At 37.8% G+C, this 25315-nt stretch overlaps 1 protein-coding gene across 1 annotated transcript; it reads left to right on the top strand.

Moving 5' to 3' along the window:
* Window positions 1-1020: 1020 nt before the first annotated feature.
* On the top strand, window positions 1021-21095 carry LOC121416654 (neurogenic locus notch homolog protein 1-like). Its single transcript, XM_041610135.1, has 6 exons — window positions 1021-1232; window positions 2814-2868; window positions 13591-13773; window positions 16044-16151; window positions 16348-16635; window positions 20240-21095. The coding sequence occupies exons 1-6, from the start codon at window positions 1230-1232 to the stop codon at window positions 20365-20367; spliced, it is 765 nt and encodes a 254-aa protein (XP_041466069.1). The 5' UTR covers window positions 1021-1229; the 3' UTR covers window positions 20368-21095.
* The last annotated feature ends 4220 nt before the right edge of the window (window positions 21096-25315 follow it).

Below are 25315 nucleotides of genomic sequence, written 5' to 3'. Positions count from 1 at the left end.
AAAGTTCAAAAATTCAAATTTTTGACATCGGGAGTACCCTGACTCGGAGATGCTCTAAGTTTTTTTTTGGAAGAGGCCAGTTGAGCATTTCGCCTACAAGTTCATCACTTAAAAATAATAGAAAATAAAATAAAGGCAAGGCTACGTTCAACCAGTGTGTTGGCTCAGTCGGTAGAGCGTCCGTCTCTCAACCGGGAGGTCGGAGGTTCAAACCCCGGCCGTGTCAGACCAAAAGACGTTAAAAGATGGGAGTTGCTGCTACCCTGTTTGGCGTTCAACGATTAAGGGATAGAGCCTCGTCGATCTGGCGCTGCACAGAGGCTGCCGGGCATACGATAAATTGGGCAAAGCAAATTTTTGGAGTATATAATTTCATGTCTATTTCGAACAATAAATTATGGATTTTCATTTTCATTAAAAAAGAGCTAATTAAGCTCGTAAAAAGCGTGTATAGTGACTGCACTTCCGAGTGACAAATCAGCACCAAGAAATGCAGTCACTACAGACTCTCTTTAAGAGCTAAATTAGCTCTCCGTTTCTTAAAATTTAATAAGGCTTGTCTTGTTTTATTATGTAGTAATTTATTTTTTTTAGCAAATCTAATTGAGATTGTACAATTTCATAAAGAAGAGCAATGTAGAAATCAAGACGGGAGGTCATAATTGCATGTACAATTTTCCCAGTGCAAGACTTTGTGAGATTTATTTCTAATGAACCCTATGTTTCTTAGTTGTTACTCAACAGAATGATATAACTAGATCACAGATAACATGGCATGATTTGGAGGAGGCATATTAGGATTTTAATAAGCAGACGCTTGGGTATGTTTAACTAAGCTGAAGACAGTCAGGCCTTAACATTTATATTAAACTCATTCTCAAAAGTGTCCAATTGACTTCATTATTATCAATTGCTGTTTTGCGTTATTACTATTGCTCATTTCCTTTTCAGTGCCGGTAAATGGGAATTGTAATCATTACGATTGGGTATACAATAACGGACGGATGCACGCCGTCGCCTTTTCTTCTTGCGGGAGCCGTCACCACGTCCTAATCAAATCATTGTAATCATGCTGATTGTGGACATTTAATAGGAACACCATGAAATTACGCGCTGTATGAATATTTCGACATTGGCTCTACTGATGAACGAAGGAGTTTGATTGTGCTTGAATATCCAAACACAACCACCGCAACTTTGGCGAAGATCTTATATGTGGATTTGAAAAAATGGTATGTATGATGTCTTTTCTCACAATGATAATATTGTGTTTAGTCCCATTTTTTTATTTTTTGTCAGGTAGGATGCCATAATTCCCAAGGATATATTAAGGTTATCATTAATCTGGATATGGTTGTGTAATATTTTTCTTTCTGTACCTGTGCGTTGATGCAATAAAAGCTTTCCGATTTTGAAGTACCTCATTTTCATTTTCATATGTGAACTACATTGAAATAAAATAATGGGTAATTTGTTTACCATCACGGGACTAATTATGTGTATAATTTGATAACCCTGTTAACATTGAGTAAACTTTTAGTCTTTCATTGTCTTATTTTGTTCTATCTGTTCAATATTGAAATCATAGTATTTTTAGCTGAAAATCCCATTTAAGCACTGCAGAGATGTGGATTCTATTAATGGCATTATTGATCGATATATTGACTCTTAAAATGGTTGGGCAAACAATGCCCATATTTTAACCAACTTCGGGCAACATAGTGTCCACAAAACTAGTGGTAAAAAATCTGTCCATATTGGGTAACAAAACTAATGATTGGGTAATTATTTTGCTCAATTGGATATTTGCCCAGAATGTATATATGTGTGTGTGTGTGGGTGTGTGTGTGTGTGACTCTGGCAACTCTTTTATTTCAATGATTTTTTTCGAAATAAATGGATGAAGAGAACAATAATAGGCGTAGATTAAATCAAGGTTCCCCAGAGCTATACATATAGATATGTGCGTGTGTGTGTGTGTGTGTAGTAATATACGTGAAGAACAGCTTTGGCAACTCCTTTTTTTTTAATAATTGTGTGAAAAAAATTTGCTCGGCATTACAAATTTTTCCAAAGGATAGATTGCTCTGAGGAACCTTGAATTAACCTACCATTGTTCTCTTCATCCATTTCTTTCACAATATATATATTTATACATATATATATTAATTACCCAACACAGTGAACAGTTTGTTGCATACAACACATTTAATCCTCCCAATGCGTTCGTTCTTATTCTTTCCCTTGCATTATCACAAATTAGTTTTTATATTCTACATATTGGTCGAATTTATAACAAATTTACTCTTAATCGAATCATAGCTGAATACATGAAGGTTGCAAAATGATAATAATATTAAGATCAGAATTTATGCAGCGCTTATTTTTGTATTTTTTGGGCTGGATATCCTACTATGAGAATATTTGAGGAGATTGAATATAACACAGATCACTGATTATTGTATAATAAATAAATCGCGTAGGAAATACCGAAATTAAGACATTTAAAATATATAAACAGTTCTATGCACGTTTTCCTGAATTTCCTAAATTGTGAAAAGTCGTACATGTATAATAGTTTTTGTATCTATTTTGTATTCAGATATATTGTGAACGAAATGGGAATATGGAATATTGGTCGGGGCAGATTTTTGAAGTTCTCCATTGATACCCCTTTTGACAAAAGAATAATATATTTCACAACATTTGAATAAAAAATCGCCAAAGCTTTTGCACTATTATGATTGGTCACAATTATATGATGTATAATTTTTAAAACTTAATTCCATTTTTCATCCTTCCTCATCGAGCAGTTTTTCGAGGCGACAGTCTTTGTTGTGTTCTTCATACTGAACAGTAAGTTTTACGGTAAGATATTAACTTAAAACGTTTCAACCTTACTCACCACCAAACGAAAAATCGCAATTGTTTTTTATTTAGTCCCATCGAATAGAATTTGTTCAGAGTGATGCAGGTATTCAGTATTGTCCAATATTTGATGTATAGATATTCTGATCACTCCCCAACCAACCAATCAATTAATCAATGAAAAAAAAATTATTGTACGTGGGCAGCACTAGACGGCGGGCGGCCACCAGTCGTCTTGCAAAGCTGTGCCGCTACAGAAATATCTAAGTTTCTTAAGGCCTGGTCACACCGCCCGAGCGTTGTTGGAGCGGTCATGGAGCGGTAGGGAGAGAGGGTAGAGTTTCGCTCACAAAATTGGGGGAAAAATCGAAAACAAAAATCGAAAAAAAAATCGAAATCGAAAATGGTGAATGGTAGCGATCGGTGATGATTTTTTACTCTCCGCTCCACGACCGCTCCACCAACGCTCGGGCGGTGTGACCAGGCCTTAACCCTAAAAAGACTGGGGGGGGGGGGCTTTTAGGCCCCCCCCCCCCCTGTACATAAATCGCGATAACTTGGTATCAAAATTTGCGCAAAACTCAAGAAAAAAAAGTCATGAAATGGCGGCGCGAACGCTTCATGCGCAAAAAGTTATCGCGATTTATGTACAGGGGGGGGGGGGCTAAAAGCCCCCCCCCCCAGTCTTTTTAGGGTTAAGGCCTGGTCACACCGCCCGAGCACTGGTTGCGGAGTTACGTAACATTTTCGTATCACATGTCACGTAAGAAATTGAAATTTGTATTCGTTTGTGTGTAAAGTGTATGGTATTTGAATGAAGGTTATACACATTGTTTTCTAACTACATTTTTATTTGTTTCTTTCTATATTATGTCACTTGTGAATTCAAGTAGCAGTTCTAGGATATGAAAATAATGAAAAACATTGCATAAAAAATAAAGAAATACATAAGAAATTAAAATCAAAGAAAAACATATGAAAAGTAGTGCAAAATACCAGAATCGCTTGCACAACTATATTCTTGGGTGCAGGAAACACTGAATAGACAAGTAATGTCACACTTTAGTTGATTATGCTATAATTGATATTGAATAAGTTATATATTACACAAACCCAAAATATATCTAGAATACTCAAGAATTTGCAAACAGGAATTTATGGACCGCAATAGGTACCAAAATATGAAAAATTCAATTTTTTGATAAAAATTTGCATATTCGCATAATTAATTATGAATATAATTTGCATAAATTATGTGATATCTCCTATGCTTTGTTTTCACCGGCTAGTGTACATATAACACATCACTTGTGTATCTTCCAAGATTGCTTTGTCTCATTGCAAGAGAGTGTAATGCAATAAAACATGCCAATTATTGTATTTCTCTACATAACGCATGCGGACTACTTATTTGCAAATTTAGTAATTACTAATTTGCATAAGCATATCTAATAATTCAAGCATGAAACAACACAATTCCATGATAAACAACCTCTTCTTACAGCTGAAAACCTTGAAACAGGAATTTATGGACAACAATAGGTACCAAAGTATGAAAAATTCAATTTTTTGATAAAAATTTGCATATTCGCATAATTAATTATGCATATATTAAAAAATACAATGAATATCAGTATTTTGACTATGTTTTCTTTTAGAGGACATTACAAAGGATGTGTGTGCCAAATTTGGTTGCGATCGGATGGCCAACAGCCGAGATCTTAGGGGGGCCCAAAAGGCCCCCCCCCCCAGTTTTTCTAGCCTCCAAAATAGCCCAGTCTTTTTAGGGTTAAGTTCAGCTGGACTGTCGGCAAATTCTAATTCAGTATTCAAATCCACTGAGCCACGAAAAATACTAATACTATATCCCAAACAGTTCAAACGCCTTACAACCATTCAGTTTGAATTTTTTCATTACCACATTCCAAACACAGCCGGCCTGGCCCAGAAAACCAGCAACCAAAACTAATAACAGTAATAATAATATTCCGCATTTATAAAGCGCTTATTACATCGGAACGACGTCTCTAAGCGTTTTACAGACATATTCTTACCCCGGTCATCGGATCCTTGCATGCCTGCATACAATGTATGCACCTTCTCCACTCCCTGGGGAGCATTCCAACAAGAGTTCCAAGACTCAATTGCTAGGCATACTACATATACGGTTTCGCATCCTACGGGGTACCCATTTGACACCTGGGTGGAGAGTGGCAAAGTGTGGATTAACGCCTTGCCAAGGGACGCTAGGCCATGGTGGGATTCGAACACACGACCCTCTGATTGCAAGGCGAGAGTCAGAACCGCTACACCACGACGCTTCCACTACCACATTATGGAATGTAAAAGGTGCATGAAGGCAAACAACTTTTTACCCAAAACAACCAATCTCTATTTTCCATCCTGCTCTGACATAATATACTCAAGATCGCTTCCAGTAAACCTTCAAATATAGGCTACTCATGACTGCATTTCCCTTCATATGTTTAAATACATAAATTTTTAATTTATATGTAACATGTGTAACATTAAAATCAGAGGTAAAATCCGGAACGAGAAGCTAAAAATATCAAATTTCTGGAGCACCGTCACAGCAACTTCAATAGGTGATTTCAAGTTCAGTGTCAGTGGGCAGCAATATCAATATATTGAGCTGAAAATATTATTTTAAAAAAGCCCAAACATTTACTTGCTCTAACATGTCTAATGAATATTCATGTATTGTTTAAATAAGGCGTTAATTGAAAAATATAAGTACATTCAATACGAATTTATAAGTAAAAATCATCTTTGCCTAATTGAATTAGATTTACTCAATTAATGCAAGTCAGCAATACGTGGAGTTTCTTAAATGTATATTGAACCCAAATAAATCAAGAAAATTAAAAGACAAGTTATAACTACTTTAAGAAAATAGAAATAATTACAAATTATAAATTCTACTTATATTCGTTAAGTATTACCTACTGATTCATATTTTTGACAGTGTACCTCGTCTAAGAACCCCTTTTCATGAATTCAATCCAAGCCAATAAAACCATTATTATTAATAATAGAACAAACCCTATTCAGAGAACAAAGAACTGCCATCTCCTTACCTGCACTGCATTGTCTGTGAACAATGCTGTTCCCCCCCATGCTTTGCCGCCTCCGGGTAACGGTCCGCCACTGCCCTTGGATATAAAATAACATGATTTTACAATCGGTCCACACCCAAGGATTGAAATTAAAAAAGTTGATTTCATTACAGAGGTAATATCTACATACTACTGGAAGTTAAATATTACTAAAGTTTCTTGATTATATTGTATATACATAGAACGTTCCTGTGTTATCATTAATGCTCCCAACTAGAAATGAGCGATCCTAACACAACATGGTGGAAAATCCGTGCATGATGGGAATTTTTAGTGTTTGGTAGACTGAATAGTGTCCCAAACCGTGTATTTCTTTTTTTTTAACAAAACGAGATATTAGAGAATGAATTTAAAAATGTATTAAATGAAAACTAAGGTCAGATAAGAGTAAAAGAAGTTGTCAATTATCGGAAATAAAGGTGTCTTAAGAAGATTTGCATGCCATCCCAGACCACAATACCCGAAGCCTGGATAATAGCAAAGCAATGCGAATGAAATGTAAAATGTTTAATGAAAGTAATTTTTGAGCAGTTTTTTAAAATGTATTTAGAGATTATACAACATTCAACAATGTAAAGACAACAATGTCGTCATTCATTGGCGTATCATAAGTCGAACATTTCGAGGGCAGACATAGTTGTTAATGGGCAACAATATAAGAAGGCTGCGAGCGAAGCCAGCAACCGAAATTGGTGATCTTTTTAATCATACAAAAATCCAATTGTATTAGGTTTCCAAAAAATGTTCAAATAAGAATATCCTTTACATTACTTACGTTTACACAACGTCTGCACAACATAGACACTGCTTTTTTACGATAACTACGGAAGTGGCGATGCCAACAATGAAATATTAACCAAAGTTAAGCTTTTGAAATGTCATCATGACTTACAAAATATATAAACTTATTTGATGAAATTTTGACATTCATGCAAGAGTAAACGAGAAGCACTGAAGATCCTGTCTTAGAGTTAGATCACAAGATCACGGTCAAAGCTCGTTCTTATTCAATAAACTTTTACAATGTTCAGGGAATCAGTATCAAAATGTTGGCCTACATGATAGGTTTTTGAAATAATGATGATAATGTCAGTTGTGGCCCAGTGGATTAGTCTTCGGACTTTGAAACAGAGGGTCGTGGTTTCGAATCCCAGCCATGGCGTAATTTCCTCCGGCAAGAAACTTATTCACATTGTGCCGCACCCGCCCCAGATGAGGTGAATGGGTACCCGGTAGGATTTATTCCTTGAACGCTTTAGCGCCTATTAATACGGCGGCTCAGCTACTACCGGGATAATAATATGATACCAAGTATCAAAGCGCCGTTGAGTATATGCACATAGTAACTGCGCTATATAAATGGACATATTATTATTATTATTATTATTATAATGAAAACAATAACAACAACCTCGTATTTTACCCAGGAAAGCCACTTCATTTATGAAAAACAGTTCTACCTGCGGACCCTGCTTAACATGATGATGTTATTATTTTCCCGGCTTTAGCACGGCTACCTTGATCGGGCGCTCGAGGAATTTCCCCCTATCGGGTACCAATTTACCTCTTTTGGATCGAGTGCAGCACAGTGTGGATAAATTTCCCACTGAAGGAAAACATGACACGGCTAGGATTCGAACCCGCGACCCTTTATTTGAAACGCGAGATGAAATGAAATGACGTTTAAAGTGTATAGGGAAAGTAAGGGAAATAAAGTATTATTGATTGATTGTATCGCACGAGTTTCAGGTCACATGATCAAGGTCAAAGGTCATTTAGATTAAATGAAGTTATTTTTTTATTATCATATGAATGTTATTATTTGTGAGTAATCTCCACGATATATTCAATCTTTTCAAAGGCAATACCGTCATATTGAATGGCCCAGTACAAACAAGACTGCCAAAACATTCCACTTGTCTCTTTGTCCATGCTGTATTCTTGATTTTTTTTTTTGGGGGGGGGGCATTTTCACCCCATCATATACATGTCTTCACTCCAGTGTCATCAGTACATTTCAAATTCAAATTAAAAAATATATTGATGTAGAATCCTGACATTGAAGGACTATCATAAAAAAACAAAGAACATAAGAAAAAAATAATAAAACAACATAAGCATAACATAGTAACAACGAGGGTATTAAAAAAAGACAAAGAAAAAAAGAAGCCAAAAATGCCAATCTTTGATGAAATGCTAGATGCGTGATACTCATCAATGCATAAATATGAACACATACATAATATACCTAAACATTAATACACCCATAAACAAATACATTAGCATGATATCACCTTTTTCTTTCAAGCATCAGTCTCTCCACGTACATATAACTTATTCATATAACACATATTGTGCTGATATCTATGCCATTGCTATCTAATATAAATTGATATTAAACTTCAAATGTCAATTGAAGTATGGAAAAGGCCCTTGTTCCCCCCCCCCCCCTACCCGATACCGGTAGCAATGGAAACTAGACAAATACCTGAAGGTGATTAATACCCCTACCAATGCCGTTACCATGCTAATGTACTTTCTACGTCTTTTCCATTCGTGCCAGTGTCTACTTTTCTCTACTACTGGCGAGTGATCTTGCCATTGAAGACGACAGAGTGCACTTTTGCGGAGAAAATGAACGTAGTCATATTCATTTTTTTTTCTTTTGACAAAACGATGAATCCCCTAGGTAGATCTCCGATAACATATTTTTGCATAAGCGCCCTCTATGTTGACATTATCGGGTTTTAACTGGGCGTTATTGCGTGCGCCTGTAATCAAAGCTGTGGGGAGGTTATAAATTCATGCAGAGGTTCGAGGTTCGTTCTCTGGTCACGTCTTTCGGATGGTGACGTTAAAGGTCGGTTCCATACGTGAACAATCATATCTGGTTGATCAGTCAGGGAAACTCCCGGTTTCCGAGATCGTTTGAAAAGTCCCTTTTTCGAGATAGTTGCGTTCACCGAAGCGTGAATCACCGCTGAAAACCTTCGCCCTGTGTAGTCTTTCTCAGCTGTATTCAGACCCTTATGTATGTGCGCGAAACACTCGGTAAGAGAGGTAAAAATGTGTACGCGTGTATACAACCGTGCATTGTTATAGGGACCATAGCTCTATGCACACTTTGTACACGCAGTACACACACACACCACACGTTCGGCTACAAACATGCAGTGGAGTATCGCGGCACAAAGGCTGAACGCAGAGACTAACGTCCTCTTACGAGAACTTTTGCTTGCATTTTTCATCATAAATGTGTCTTCTTTCTTCAATAGCATCTAAGCACCACGGTGGCGACATCTCTTTTTTTCGAATGTGGATGAGAAATTTAGTTTTAACATATTTGAAAATAAAAATTCGCCACCGTGGTGCTTTTTTTATATGAATTTTTTTAGTGAGGGTTTGTCAGAAAACCCCATTCACTTTGTACAGGAAAGCTATTCGCTGAGATCCTAAAAGATTACGTCATGCGACCAACAATCCCTGTTAATCGAGATTATGTCGCTCTCGCAAAAGCGGGAGTTTCCTTGACTGTTGATACACGTCTGACAAAGCTCAAATACACACACCCACTCGCACACGGAATAATATATCCACCAACGATCCACCCCGATATCTCGTTCAGTGGCGTATATGTTTCATTATTTTATTTCACAACGGTACTCTTTCACTAATGTTAATATTTCTTGCTGTCAAATTTCAGTAATAACAGGTTCAACAGGGTTCATTTTTTTTATTAGAATAATTAAGCTTTAGCACGAACATGTTGATTTAGTTTGAATAATATACCGTGTTTAAGATATTGACTTTCTCAAACTTAATGTTCAGATTAAAGATTTTTTTTCTTTTGCTTTTCACACTGAGTCGGATTTCATTTTGTCTTTCTTTCTTCCATACAAAGCCCTGGAAGAAAAAACCTTTTTTCCGGCGGCTCCATTACCCATGTACCTCCATTACCCATGTACCATGTGGAAGCGTCGTGGTGTAGCGGTTCTGACTCTCGCCTTGTAATCAGAGGGTCGTGTGTTCGAATCCCACCATGGCCTAGCGTCCCTTGGCAAGGCGTTAATCCACACTTTGCCACTCTCCACCCAGGTGTTAAATGGGTACCCGATAGGATGTGAAAGCCTATATGTAGTATGCCTAGCAATTGAGTCTTGAAACTCTTGTTGGAATGCTCCCCAGGGAGTGGAGAAGGTGCATACATTGTATGCGGGCATGCAAGGATCCGATGACCGGGGTAATAATATGTCTGTAAAGCGCTTAGAGACGTCGTTCCGATGTATTAAGCGTTATATAAATGCGGAATATTATTATTATTATTACCTCAGTGTCACCAGTCAATTTCACTGTAAGTATGGGGTAGGCCCTTGTAAAAACTACCCCTCTCCAGAAAGGTTGCGAAGGAAACTAGCGAAGGTGATTAATATCACTACCTATGCCGGTATCATAGTAATGTAGTTTCTAAAACATTTAAAAATGAACATTGCATTCCCAAGATGAATATGTGTACCAACTTCCATGAGCATTTTATAAGAACTGGGGAAGCTCTTTGATCCGCAATGATTTTTCTTGGCTTTTCGGCCATAGTATGTAGTAACCATGGCAACACACTTTCGGACAAACGCGAAAAGTTTGCCTTTCTTCTCCCTAGACCTATGTGTGTACTGAATTTTACTGTAACGAGCATTGGTCATGAAGCGACGAAGTAGTTCAATCAGCAGATGTTTACAGGTTTGCAGATTAATTGTTGTAATCAAATGTCACCATGGCAACGTAGATACAAATATAATTTTAAAGGGGTTTTGAAACCTTAAACGCTAAATTGCTTCAAAATTATTTATTAGCATTGGTCCATAGCCATACTAGGTTTTTGTTGCTAATGAAAATACGTTTTCCAAGCAACCCTTACTATACTAATTAGAGTTCATTTAGCACCACCCCTGAAAACGTTCAGAATATTAATTTGATCATGTGCGCAAAGTTTCATGCTTTTATCATCGTCTGAACATTATCTTTCACCTATCGGATCTCGATCTCATTTCCTCCAAGTTGTGAGACGGACGCGGCTCTATAATCCATTTTAACAAACACACCCGTTGACCTCCGAATGCCTAAATTAGCTCTTTAATGATTAATAATATGACTTTGCTTTTCGAATCCATTATCAGATTTTGTTAATTTTTTTTTCTCTACCTGATAATGGCAAACCAATTACATTGATGATTATGAATATATACGTGTAAGGCATAAAATGATGATGATCAACCATTCGATGGTAATGATGGTGGGTAAGATGTATTAAAAGTAGAAGCAGTTGCTGACTTGGCTCAAGAACGACTGATTATTTTAGCCGATCATAACATCATGCCTTTGCCTAAGTAACATATCTCTTCCTTGTTTTTTTCGTCTTTAACTTCTCTTCCTCCTTCTCCTTCTACTAATAATTACTCCGATTTTTTTTTGTTTTGTTCATGTAGAGAAACTATCTATAATATTCAGGTTGTGAGCCACTGTTTATAAGTAGACCACATAACATAATGACATGTAATATAGCTCTTCCAAGGGTTTCCTTTGTGAAGAGAAATTCATTTGTGACACAAATATCCATTTCTTATTAAATTCTTCATAGTAACTATAGTTAGCATAAAGTGATATATAGTGTATTTAGACTTATTTGCCAGTGTGTTATCTAAAAACCTGAAAGAATGATTAATACACCTATTCAATAATTTGTGGGACGATTCATTCATTGATATACACTTTTTCATTTATGCTTACAGACTTTATATACGAAGAAATTTATATTTGCACATGTAGACCATTGTTAATTAACACACTCGTGATAGATAACCATATAAGAGCTTAATTATGTATGTTTTCATTCCTATATAACACAGCAACAAATAAATCTACATAAGATTGCACGTTGGACTATATATCAAACAGCTCATGTTAAATACACTGGCTATGGCAAATACACAAATAAAAGGGACAACTGGTATCACAAATGAAATCATCGTCATAAAAAAAAACATTAGGGGCAATGTAATATTCATTTTTCTAGGATTTTTATATGAAATTCGACAATTTTTTTAAGTGCATACAATACGTGAATTAGATAAGTATTCTAATTATGCTAATTATGACGAACTAACTCGTTGAAAATTAGTATAAAAAAAAAGAATTCCTCATCATAGAAAGCAACATTAGAGGGAGCTATTAAAATATTGTTTTCAGTTGTTTTTTAATAATGTACATTACACGTAAACATACATGTTAATTAATACATTATGGTTATTATGCTGATTACAGCAAATGCATCCTTTAGAAAAGGAAACTAGTGCCATAAATGAGATCCTTGTGCATTAATTCGTGTTTTTAGGTTTCAAAGGTAATACAGAAAAAAAAATATTTTTGCACAAGTATTTATTTTTTTTTAATCATGCTAACATTTACGTAGATTTCACTGAATATGTAATCTGAAATCGGTGTCATAAATGAATTCCGCGTCATAGAAAACCTCAGAACAGGGGCCCGTTGCAGAAAGAGCTGCGTTTAAACGCAAGTCAAAAAATCAATCGCAAGTCCCAAATGCGCGCTGTTGATTGGTTGAAAATCAAGTTACGCATGATATTTTTAGAGTTGCGACTGATTGAAACTCTTTCCGCAACGGGCCCCAGATGTATTATCTTTGTTTTGGCGTTTTATTATATACATTGACACCATATACATAATTACGCTAAATAAAACAAAAATAAGGTAATCAACTATTTCCACGTCACAAGAACCCTTTGGAAAGTGGTATTATTCATAATTTTAGAATTTCGAGTTTAAGATTAGCGGCATATAATATAAATGTTTATTGCATGATTATGATAATCTACAAAAATGCCCAAGGTTGCAAAAGTGGCAAACAAGGTAAATTTACTTCAAACCCATCTAGAACACAAATCAACTAAAACACTTTGGACTTTAAAACTTTACCAGGTCATCCACATGGCCTATGGGGCTGTTTAACGGACCCTCTTTCAGTATTACTTTATTAACTCTCCATCATTAACAACCATTTCCAAGGGAAAAAATATTATACCAGTACATGCTTGGGTTTTGCTTTACAGACCATGAAGGCTTATGATTTCGTAATTAATAACAATTTGACATTTATGATATCATTTTTAACGTTATATGAAAAAAGGGATTATAAGAACAGGAAGCGAGGAGCAAAAAGGAGAATAAAAAAGATTTTGTTCCTGTAACTCGGGTGTTTACATGTCCCTACCACACCGACATCATACCCTTAAGGATATGTTGATAATTTTTTTCACATACAAAATTTGTTCTCGATATCAATATTCCAACATTCTTACAAAAAATGCATATCTCTGGCACGGTCTTTAATACTTCGTTGCCCCTAATCATTCTCTTAATCAAATGTTTACACGGCGTTTAAACTAAACCACACTTTTAAGTTGAGAGTCTCCAAAAAAAAAAATAACTTAGGAAGGGAACTGAGGAAGAAGAAGATAGTTAACTCTTTTATGATCTTTTCGTTTTTTCTCATGACAACCTGTACACCAAACAGTTGTATTTGGTGGCCAAACATGTCGAGCAATATCAGACACTGCCTGCCCTCAAAGCATTTCCGAGCACACCGGGGAATTAGTGCAGCTTATTCCCAAGTATCTAACTCGTGATCATCCTGAGTATGAAGTGAGAACACCACCGGCGATGAGAGATAAAGTCAACTTATACTGCGCTCATCCAGGTACGATTATTTTTTTCTTTAATTGAGAAGAGAATCCTTGGAACAGGTCAGGGGCCCTTTCATAAAGCTGTTCGTAAGATAAGAACGACTTTAAGAACGACTGGTGAACCTTTCTTACGCGCGTAACCATCGCCAATGTATTTACAATTACCCACAAGAAAGGATCACCAGTCGTTCTTAAAGTCGCTCTTAACTTACGAACAGCTTTATGAAACACCCACCAGGTTGTATAGAAATAGGAAATCAAAGAATAAGATAAAAGAAAGTTTGAGAAAAATTGGACAAGCAACAAGAAAGTCGTTAGCATCTTAATTTCGAAATTGCCTAGTTCTATATTGAGATTCCCTTATTGCAAATGCGACCAAGGTTGCTGCAGTGAATACAACTATAAATCTCCCTTTTAACATTAAGAGTATACCGAAAACATCATTTTACCCATTCTAATAAAAGTAAAATGCTCATTTCCCATAACAGGTTTTTTTATGAAAGCTAGATTAAATATCCTCCCATGAAATAAAACGAAAATACATGATTTTTTCCTGACTTGATGAAAGCAAGATTTAAAAGTAATTGAGGAGTTTTTTTAATTATGACATCACAAATGTTGGTCGCATTGCCGACGGGAGGAAGTTCACATCATTGGCGATCTCATCACCTAAATGCCCATAACGTTCTAATTATTTGCTTAGTTTTTCTTGAACTTTCATTGGCTTCTTTCATCGAATGCTCTACTTGCACACAAGCTTCTTTGTTTTTAGGGTTTTCATACACGCCCACTCTTAAACACACTCACATCTCACACGCGCACGATCACAGCCAACATAACACATACACAAAATTACTCTCATCCAACCCTCTCTCTCACATACGCATCCACTGTTAAACACACCATATCCTCCATACAGGTATGATCACAGCCAACATAACACATACACACTCTCATCCACCCTATCTCTCACATGCGCATCCACTGTTAAACACACCCATATCCCCCACACACGATCACAGCCAACATAGACAAACATACATACACACCCTCATCCAACCCTCTCTCTCACAAACGCATCCACTGTTAAACACACCCATATCCTCCCACACACCTACGATCACAACCAACATAGACACACACCCACATACACTCATTCACCCCTATCTCTCACATACGCATCCACTCTTAATCACACCCATATCCCCTATACACGCATGATCACAGCCACCATAACACACCCACACACCATCATTCACCCCTATCTCTCACATACCCAACCACTCTTAAACACACCCATATCCTCCCACACACCTACAATCACACACAACATATACGCACACGCACACACTCATACTCCCCCATCTCTCTCACATACGCATCCACTCATAAACACACCCATATCCCCCACGCACGATCACCGCCAACATAGTCACACACACACACCCACATACTCTCATCTAACCCTCCTCTCACATACGCATCCACTCTTGAACACACCCTTATCCCCTATACACGTATGATCACAGCCACCATAACACACACACATACCCTCATTCACCCCTATCTCTCACATGCGCATCCACTGTTAAACACACCCATATCCTCCCACACACCTACGACCACAGCCAATACAGACACACACACACACACCCATCCAACCCTCTCTCTCACATACACATGCACCCTTAAACACACCCATATCCTCCCACACACCTACCATCACAGCCACCATAACACCCACACACCCACACACACACCATAATTCACCCCTATCTCTAACATTCGCATCCACTCTTAAACACACCCACCCCCACACACGCACGACCACAGCCAACATAACATATACACACATACTATCATCCACTGTAAAACACAACCACATCTCTCACACACACATGCACCCGAGAGCATATTATTATATAACTTATATTTTCTCATCTTCAAACAAATAGACAATACTTGCCTCACTGTCTTTCTACACCCATCGGGTTTTTTTTCAGATGTTGTGTGTTCTATTCCGTAGCCTATGCTCTTACAAGAGCTTAGTTTAGGAGACTGCAAGCTTGTCCTCTTTGCAAGGCAAAGTTTTTAAGGTTTTTGAGGTCACTAGTTGCTCCTTGCTATTGAAATTACAAGCTTATCACATTCTCTGGTCTATCTCAAAAGGTGTATTCTTCAAAACATTGGCCTAGAGTCAGGGTGAGACTTCTCAAAGTGTTGGACATTTCGACTCCTTTAAAATGCTCGTTCACGCTTCTTTCTTCGTGTTCTCTTTTAAAAGCTTGCTACTCAAGCCCGTGCCTTAATGGAGGAACGTGTACGGAGGATCTGTTTGGATATAGCTGCTCTTGTGTTGGACAATACGATGGGACACACTGCGAACATCCAGGTAGGTTTATTGCAGTGATCATTTCGCAGTTACAGTTCATGTTTTGTACTCCCCTTCATCATGTGCACGCCAGCATTTAAGCATAACTCCAAGTCAGACGTAGGCCTAAGTTCGCCTAACTCTATATGAAATATCTACTTGATAGGACTTAACTCGAAAAGGGATAACAGTTATCTTATCTTTTTTTAATTGATAGTATGCCCTGACGGGTGGTTATACGCGACCACAAAGTGTTTCCAGGTACGTCATTCAGGGGACGTGAGTACTTACGACAACGCTCGTGAAAACTGCGCGTCTCTTCCCCTTGTCCCCTTGGGTAATGGGAAGACGACCGGTCCCTCCATGATTAACATTGAGAGCATCGAAGAGTTCGACAAAATAAGACCTCTCCTGGATGGGTATCTCCTCTGGAATCACTGTGAAAAATCGGAAGGACAGTGGAAATGCTACAGAAATCGACAAGGGGACTTAAGCTCCTATCGAAGTAAGTTTTCACAATAATATTGATAATTATGATAACAATAATGAGAAGAAGAATAAATTAAAATTGATAATCTACTGTAATAGCATAACTGCGCGATACAAAATAAATCATATACTTTATAGAGTATTGGTGAGAAGATAAGTCTTAAGCGCGGACTAAAGATGGGTTTTGATCATATTAATTGTGGGCAATTACCCTAAAAGAGCGTGGAAATATGTGCCATCATTTTGGAGCATGATATAGAAATGCTCTTCCACCACGGTTAGGACGTGTTCTTCCTTAAGGAATTCTCAAGAGTGTGCTGTCATTTGACTCCGAAATAGTTTTTGATCCAAAACAAAAGACTTTGGATCAAGCGTCTTTTCATTTCAGCGCGCTGCACACACTTACACTAGTCCATGCAAATCATTGCTGTATTAATAAAATATATATATATATATTTATATATTCATATATATATATATATATATATATATATATATATATATATATATATATATATATATATATACGTACATACACACATAACAGCTAACACAAATCATGCCTCGATTAATTGATGGTTAAAACAATACCCGACTACCAATTTCCAGTATGTGCAACTTTGAAAAAAAAATCACACCGAACTTTCAACAGAGTTACGTGCAGTTGCGTAGCGACCACGCCGAACCCGACTTAGTCCAGATTGGACCTTGTTGTTTGGAAGTGCCCTTTCCCAAAAGCTAACATAGAGAGCACATGTCTCCCAATCTCTAATCAGCGCCAATCTACTCATCTTGACTCCCCGGTAGACATGTGCCCTCTATGTTAGCTTTTGGGAAAGGGCACTTCCAAACAACAAGGTCCAATCTGGACTAAACCCGACTGAGTAGGCTACTCATGACAAAATCGGACAAGCTCTACGTAAGGAAGAGTTCCGTACATTTGTGTAGCGGAAACGTATGTTTTGCGTACATGTATAGCAAGGAGTAGCGTGGCGTAGAGTTGCGTTAATATTGTGCAAGCAGCTATCACTTCTTGCATCTTGAGTATACAGGGTGCCTCAGAAAATAATGTTGCAAGTGAAAATCACCCTTTTTGGTTATTGGAGAGATATAACCATTAAAAAGGGCGTTTTTGTGATGTACTATTGAATGGTATAGCAAACAATACACCATTGGTAAGACGCTGGATAAAAATTCTCAATAGTTATGAGCTTCCAAGTCTCACTAACATCCTTAGAGAACGCATTCCATATAAAGTATGGAAGAAGCTAACAATGGGAAAAATTTATAAACAACACTATGCGGCCCTTGAAATTGCAGTTGCTAAAAAATCTTCTCTAAGTCTATGGTCGGGCATGACCCAACGTAATAAAAAGAATTATTACCCAAAGCAAGTCTCCAGCCCTCTCTTGAGGGAAGCTATATCCATCAGAGCTCAATTATCCTGCAGTACATACCCAACAAATAGAAGATTATTCTCTCTGAATCAAAGTACCACAACGTCCTACAAGTTCTGCCACTCCGAACTGGAAAGCGTTGTACATTTTGTTGGAGAATGCCCAGCGTTTAGCACACACAGGAAAACACTTCTAAACTTAATAAAAGAAGACGAGGAACTGCAGTATTTTTCTGTGTATTTCAATGATCAAGAACCTCAACAATTTACCACTTCCGTCCTGTTTCTACCTGACGTCGAATTAGCAGATTCCTCCAGAAACGACCTTAACCTACTTGTCTTAAATTTCTTGCATAAGATTCACCTCTCTCGGTCTACCTTACTCTCACGTCAAAATATGTAACGCTACCATTAATGCAGTATCAAACTGCGGATCTCCGATACAGCGGAGAAAGGATACAGAAGAAGAAGAAGCTGCTTTATATATTACCATAAACATCATATCTTTAGTTCTCAAATACTGTTTGTTCTGTTCAATGTGTTTGTTTTAATATCATATTATCGTGTGTAAACAAGAAAAGATAGGAGGCATCATTGTCCAACTTTCATAGGTGGGTGTAGTAAAAGTGGCACGATCATGCCTCGATTTGTATTTACACAAACTGAAGATTGAAGCAAGCAAACAGAACAAACTAATGGTATTCAACAGCTAGGACCATGCTCTTGAATGGTATGCATCATATCACAAGGGTATTTTCTAATTTCCAAAGAGGGCGGTTTTCACTTGCAAAATGGATTATTTTGAAGGCTCAGTTTTGAAGTGTAACAATATTTGCAATATAAAGCAAACTACATATCTAATATGTTTGCATTTTAAACTACGTTTCATTTGTTTACGAACCAAGTTGTTGAATTATTATGCAATAGTAATTAATCGAAATTATGTCATATCGATGACTGCAATGTCATGCCGTAAAAAAGGGATAACATTGTATTGCGCTTATCTATAATGCTGCTACGACACTTATACGAGTTTGGTGGCCCGAATATTTTACAAGTCTACGCATCGAACCCATACCACTTGGGTCCATGTCGAGAAGTGTGCGGGCCATTGTGGAACAATGCATGAAGTGTCGGGCCAAAATCTTAAAAAATTGTAAATCCTGGCACGACACATATCGGGGATTGTTAACGTGAAATGATCGTAAACTGTGCACAAACTAGTTGGTCCAAGTCGTGTCATGCCACGAGGGGTATACATTTAACGACCTGCACCTGCAGAAGAAAAACTTTGCCCATTTCCCTTCGAACTCTGGGCAAAATCAAACCTGTCCTTTGTGCACTACGAATACGAATACTATGTACAGTTTCAGATGTTTTTAAAGATAAATAGGCTGGATTCTGAATAAAGAGATTAAGTTTGATGAAAATAAAATGCTTATTGAAAAATTGTTCTCTTCCATATCGATTAAGAGTTCTGTGGGACGAATAAATTCTAGTAGATGTCCAATAGAGTTAAAGAGTGTAAGAGGTTGCGCAGGGTTAGCGTATATAGTTACTTAATAAGTAAAGTAACGTAGCCGCTACGCAACACTGCTAACTTTAAACAACACTTCTATGAAATTCCAATTGATTCCTTACCTGAGTGACTCTCAATGGACCTGATCAGTTTGAATTGCTCTTTAGTTGGATATGTTAATGAAAGCATTTATTTTACTTATTTTACCAAATTTTAAAATTCTAGAATACGTACCTGTTGTCCCCCGAATCGATTAGTTCAGTCATGCATGGTGTCGGTGGTATATTAAGTAAGGCATCAATAAAAAGATAAGGGGATATTTTAATGTAAATTGTAATTATTTTTTTTTCATATTAGCCGTTATTTTGATACGCAGTCTATCAGTCTAAATTGGAGACTAAAGACATTACATAGCCATCAACTCAGTATAACTGTGATGTGGGTATTTAGTGTGACGCTCATTAAATTTGTAGTATTAAATTGTAGGTACATAAAAGTCACTTTACCGCGGTGTCTGTCCAACACCAATCGGTGCTATTACACCATCGTTGGTTATTACTTTAACACTCTGGTCTTAGGTTTAACATTTCCGGTGTAATATGAACACCTAATGTTGTGATCCTCTAGAAACTAACGCTTAACGCTGCATTATTTTGTTTACAATGAACATTGTCTTTTATAACATATAAATGTGATCTCTTGCAGACTGGGCTGAGACCCAGCCGGGCACTATCCCTGGTGAGAATTGCGGTCTGGTCTACCTGTCTAACGGTGAGATGCATGACTACCCCTGTGATCAGCCAGCAGCCGCCGTGTGTCAAGTCATCATATAGTGGTCAAAGGGGATGTAGTTCTAAGCCCAATGAAGCCAGCCATCGTCTGTTTTTACGACAACCAAGCTAGTATTCTACGGAAGTCCCGGTATGATAGGGCTTATTTAGTCAGAGTACGCCTCATGAATATTCATGGCCAAAGGATATATCGTAATTTCAACGATCCGCTTGACTGATGTGGCGTGATCAGTAAGACGATGCGTTATTGCGAGTTTACTGCAATCAAGACTGGTGACAGAGGCTAGAACCTCGCCTTGAACATTTATAAACATTTTATTTAATTAAAACTGAGGCAAGATTAGAAAAAAAATACAATTCCAAGACTTGAAGCCGCCAAAAAATACTTTCGGACCCGCTTTGCTACGGAAAAAAGGGTACACCCCACCAGGCACAAGAGGGTTTTCTGAAAGCGACGCAGAACAAATTCAGGAACTCAGAAAATATATTGACTATAACCGTCATATGAAAATGAACAACTGGGAGGTATTTATTGAAACTTGGCGAACCAGAATAGCAGATTTGTCCTTAGTTTTGGGGATTGATTTGAATGCAGAATTACAGCAGTATCACCAATTTACCCATCTTTATTCAACGTCAGTGATCTTACTATTTATGTGAACATATTACCTCTATATTCATCTTCATTACCTGTATATTCATCTTCATATTCATCTTTGCTTTTTAGTGGATCCCCTCATTTTCATTTCCATATCCATTTATGCTCTATATTATACTGTTGTTGTTTTTTACGAAGTAAGAATGCCCTTCTGTTAAATTGTATTTGATTTGTATTGTTTTATATTACTTTGTATTATGTTTTGAATGAAAATGAAATAAAAGAATTGAATTGAATTGAATTATCACCTTTTAGTGCTTGATATTTTGATTTACTATCATAACCCTGCCATGTAACTATACAATTGCAACATAACAAGTGGAAAATAGATATTTGTTTGGTTTGTTGAAAAAGTACGCTTGCTTTCTTGCACTATTTACATTCCATAATGGGTAAATTTATTTGCCGATTTTCTGGGTCAGGCCGGCTGTGTTTGGAATGTGGAAGTGAAGGTATTCAAATTGAATGGTTGATAGGCGTTTGGGTTGTCAGGGATTTAGAATTAGCATTTTTCGTGACTGATGGATTTGGAAGAGTAGAATTGAATTATGAACAGTCCACATGAACTTTTTTTTCTATGGTGCTTTTGATCTCCTGTTGTCCGACTCGCATTCTTCAGCGACGAGATGTAGGGAGTGAGTGAACATGTGGGAGAGATAATTGATGTCTGAAGGTGGTGTCAAACCTTGGCGTTTTAGACAGCGTATGCCCGACGTATCAAAATTTCCCTAAAACGTCGGCATACGCTGAACTTAGATTTTTTTTTGAACTCTGGGCGTATACTTAGCGTATTCATAACGAGTTGGACGTATACATAACGTATTAGTAACTTATATCGAACGTTTACGTATTCCAACGAATTCTTAGCGTATTACTGGCGTACACAACTTATGCCCTACGATAGCCTAACTTACGCAGAGCGCGCGGCAGCGTATTGCTGACGAACTCGTGTCGTAGCCTATAAAAAGGCTGCCGCTCGACTATTCAAATCATAATCGCAAGATACATCACCTATCAACACCACCGCCATGCCGAAGAAAACTCTTGTGAACCCCACCTTTATATACCAATTCCTATAAACATGATAAACGTTGTCAATACGCCATTATACGGTAACTGTAAGTTATAAACACGTTCAGAAAGCTTTGTGGTCGGCCGGAGCACGTCTTCATACGTCATTATATGTTGGAGTTAAGTTACACATACGTTCAAAGCACTTTACTCATAGGTTAGAAGTTTAAGGGTACGCTGGACATTATCTCGACGTACATCGACTTATGAGTAACTTACGAGTGACGTGTGTCAACGTGTTCCAACGATCGCGTAATTTGCCTACAACTTATGGCCTGCGTATGCGGGACTTATGAGCCATACGATGGCATACGTCTAAAAATGTTGTGCTTGCACAAAATTTTTCGACGACCTCGCCGTATGACGACGTATACCAGCGTGTTTTAGCGTACTCTTAACGTATGCAAAACTTACCCGTAACGTATTCGACGTACGCCAGCGTATTCGCCAAATTCCTCATACGTCGGGCATACGCTGTCTAAAACGCCAAGGTGTGACAACGCCTTGAGACACTAGTTGTAGAACGAGAGAATTCAGTAAGAGAGTAGATGACAGAGCTGTAGTGGGAGTGGTGAAATTGTGGGGGTCGCAGATGGGTAAATTTGATCGAGAGAGCGGTTGGGGAGGTGGTGAACAGAGAGTTACGTAAAAGGGAGGAATAATGGAAAACCGAAGAACTTGAATTTGGAATCAGAGTAGGCACACTAATTAGTTCCATTTTATACCCTAATATTACAAGTGGATGAATTTGGCGCATTGCACCGAAAGTGAGAGGACCGATATGGGAAGTATTTTTCTTCTCACGTGGTGTTTGAGCCAAGAAGGATAAAAAGGGCATGTGTTATGTAGGGTAGTTCTTTTCATTCATGATTTGTTTTGCTGGCGGTAGCCATGTCAGTTTAGTTATACGCCACTGTCGGTCAACTATTTTTTCGACGACCTCGCCGTATGACGACGTATACCAGCGTGTTTTAGCGTACTCTTAACGTATGCAAAACTTACCCGTAACGTATTCGACGTACGCCAGCGTATTCGCCAAATTCCTCATACGTCGGGCATACGCTGTCTAAAACGCCAAGGTGTGACAACGCCTTGAGACACTAGTTGTAGAACGAGAGAATTCAGTAAGAGAGTAGATGACATAGCTGTAGTGGGAGTGGTGAAATTGTGGGGGTCGCAGATGGGTAAATTTGATCGAGAGAGCGGTTGGGGAGGTGGTGAACAGAGAGTTACGTAAAAGGGAGGAATAATGGAAAACCGAAGAACTTGAATTTGGAATCAGAGTAGGCACACTAATTATTTCAATTTTATACCCTAATATTACAAGTGGATGAATTTGGCGCATTGCACCGAAAGTGAGAGGACCGATATGGGAAGGATTTTTCTTCTCACGTGGTGTTTGAGCCAAGAAGGATAAAAAGGGCATGTGTTATGTAGGGTAGTTCTTTTCATTCATGATTTGTTTTGCTGCCGGTAGCCATGTCAGTTTAGTTATACACCACTGTCGGTCAACTAGTCCAGAGATGGGACATTATACTATACCAGCTTGATAATTTGATACGGAATTGAAATAAACATGATGTACAACTTCATCTCTTCGTTCGAACTTGTCATTTCTTGGCTCCGTCTTCTTTGTACGTGGGCAGCACCGACCGTCTTGCCACTACAATAATAATAATAATAATAACGTAGTATTGATACCCAGGGTAGCCCCTTCAGTTCCCAAAAATCTTTCTCCCAGCGGGAGTGTTAGTGTTAATGCCGGCAAGTTTTATGTCAAGTTTGCAGGTGTGTTTATAACGGAGGTGTGATCTATCTGGAGGCCAATCACACAACTCATCTTATATTGGTAAATCCCTTCTAAGATTTGCCAAAGTTTAATGCGGCGAACATGCCCCTACCACTTAAGGCACCTTTGGCTAAAGTGCGAGAATAAGCAGGGGATGCCAGCATGCACATACGCTGAAGGTTTTTACATTTCCACTCTGTCCTGCCATTCAAAGGACGAGTCCATCCCAACAAAAGTTTATTTGAATAAAAAAAGAGAAATCCAACTAAATATTGCATATAACTATTTTGCCAAAAAATAAGCGAAATATTCAAATGTCATAAATTTCTTATTTTACATCCAATTTTGATGAAATTTTCAGCATCATGCTTGTCTTATTTTTTGTTTATTCAATTTAACATTTTGATGAGGTGGACTTGCCCTTTATTGTGCACGATACGTCCCAGGCAGCTGACATGGAAGGTGTTTAGCCGTTTTTCTTGATCGGCGTACGTTTTCTAGGACAGGACAGGTGGCTGTATGACTAGCAGGGGTCCTACTCCCGCTTCTTTTTGAAAGGTAGGGGCGACGTCATTGCCATACAACACCACACGAATGAGAAACATCCTGACTATTGTTTTGGCACGTAGCCAGTCGATGTTGAAGAGTTTTTCATCTGCTCTGGTACGGATAAACATCTGGATGCCTTCTCTGCATTCGCCAAATACATACTATGAAAGGATGGAGAAGAAGGTCACACCTAGTGCCAGGGCAGCGTGTACTTTTTTTGGAGGGGTACTTCTTCAAGGTCCAAGGTTAAATATCTTGGGAAGTAGTTCTTTTTTATTATGGCGTTTAGCTGCCATCTTGTTCTGATATGAATGATTCTATATTGCAAGATTATTAAGATAAATGTAATCAACATACCAAATAACTCACAAAAAGAGGCATTATTCATGAATCTGGGACAAAGGGTTCAAAAGTTATTTTTTTTTTAAATGCAATCATCTGGCGACCATCTTGGATTTGACCTGAATTTGACCTTTTATTACAAAAAAGATAGCAGAAAGAGATTCTACACACCCCAAAATCCCATAAACCATAGGTGTTACTCGTCTTTCTGGGGCAAGGAGATCAAAAGTCAATTTTTAAAGATGGCATCCGGCGGCCATCTTAGATTCGACCTGAAGATGACCTTATATTGCAAAAGTGATAATAGAAATCGATACTACGCACCCTTAAACCCTTAAAAAGAGTTCTTACTCATCATTTTGGAGCAAGGGGTTCAAAAGTTAGGTTTGTAAGATTTATCTGGCGGCCATTTTGGATTTATGCAAATTAGCCAAAATTCCCAAACGGCAACTTTGGGCAACCAGGCTTAATTTGTTGCAGGACCCCATAGAAATACGAATCAAGGGAAAAAAAATATCAGAAAGATTTTCTTTTTTAGGTTGGCGTATTGAGCCTATGGGACTTTTTAAATCGACTAAGTG

The sequence above is a fragment of the Lytechinus variegatus genome, chromosome 6 (assembly GCF_018143015.1).
Source record: "Lytechinus variegatus isolate NC3 chromosome 6, Lvar_3.0, whole genome shotgun sequence".
Taxonomy (NCBI): domain Eukaryota; kingdom Metazoa; phylum Echinodermata; class Echinoidea; order Temnopleuroida; family Toxopneustidae; genus Lytechinus; species Lytechinus variegatus.
Note: the sequence above shows the minus strand (reverse complement) of the source record. Positions and strands in the feature narration are given on the sequence as shown.

Bases quoted from the DNA above. Each gene is read 5' to 3' on its own strand.
- LOC121416654 (XM_041610135.1), top strand. The intron at 2,869-13,590 runs GTAAGATATTAA...TACACCAAACAG, and splicing joins ACTGAACAGTAAGTTTTACG to TTGTATTTGGTGGCCAAACA. The intron at 13,774-16,043 runs GTACGATTATTT...CTCTTTTAAAAG, and splicing joins CTTATACTGCGCTCATCCAG to CTTGCTACTCAAGCCCGTGC.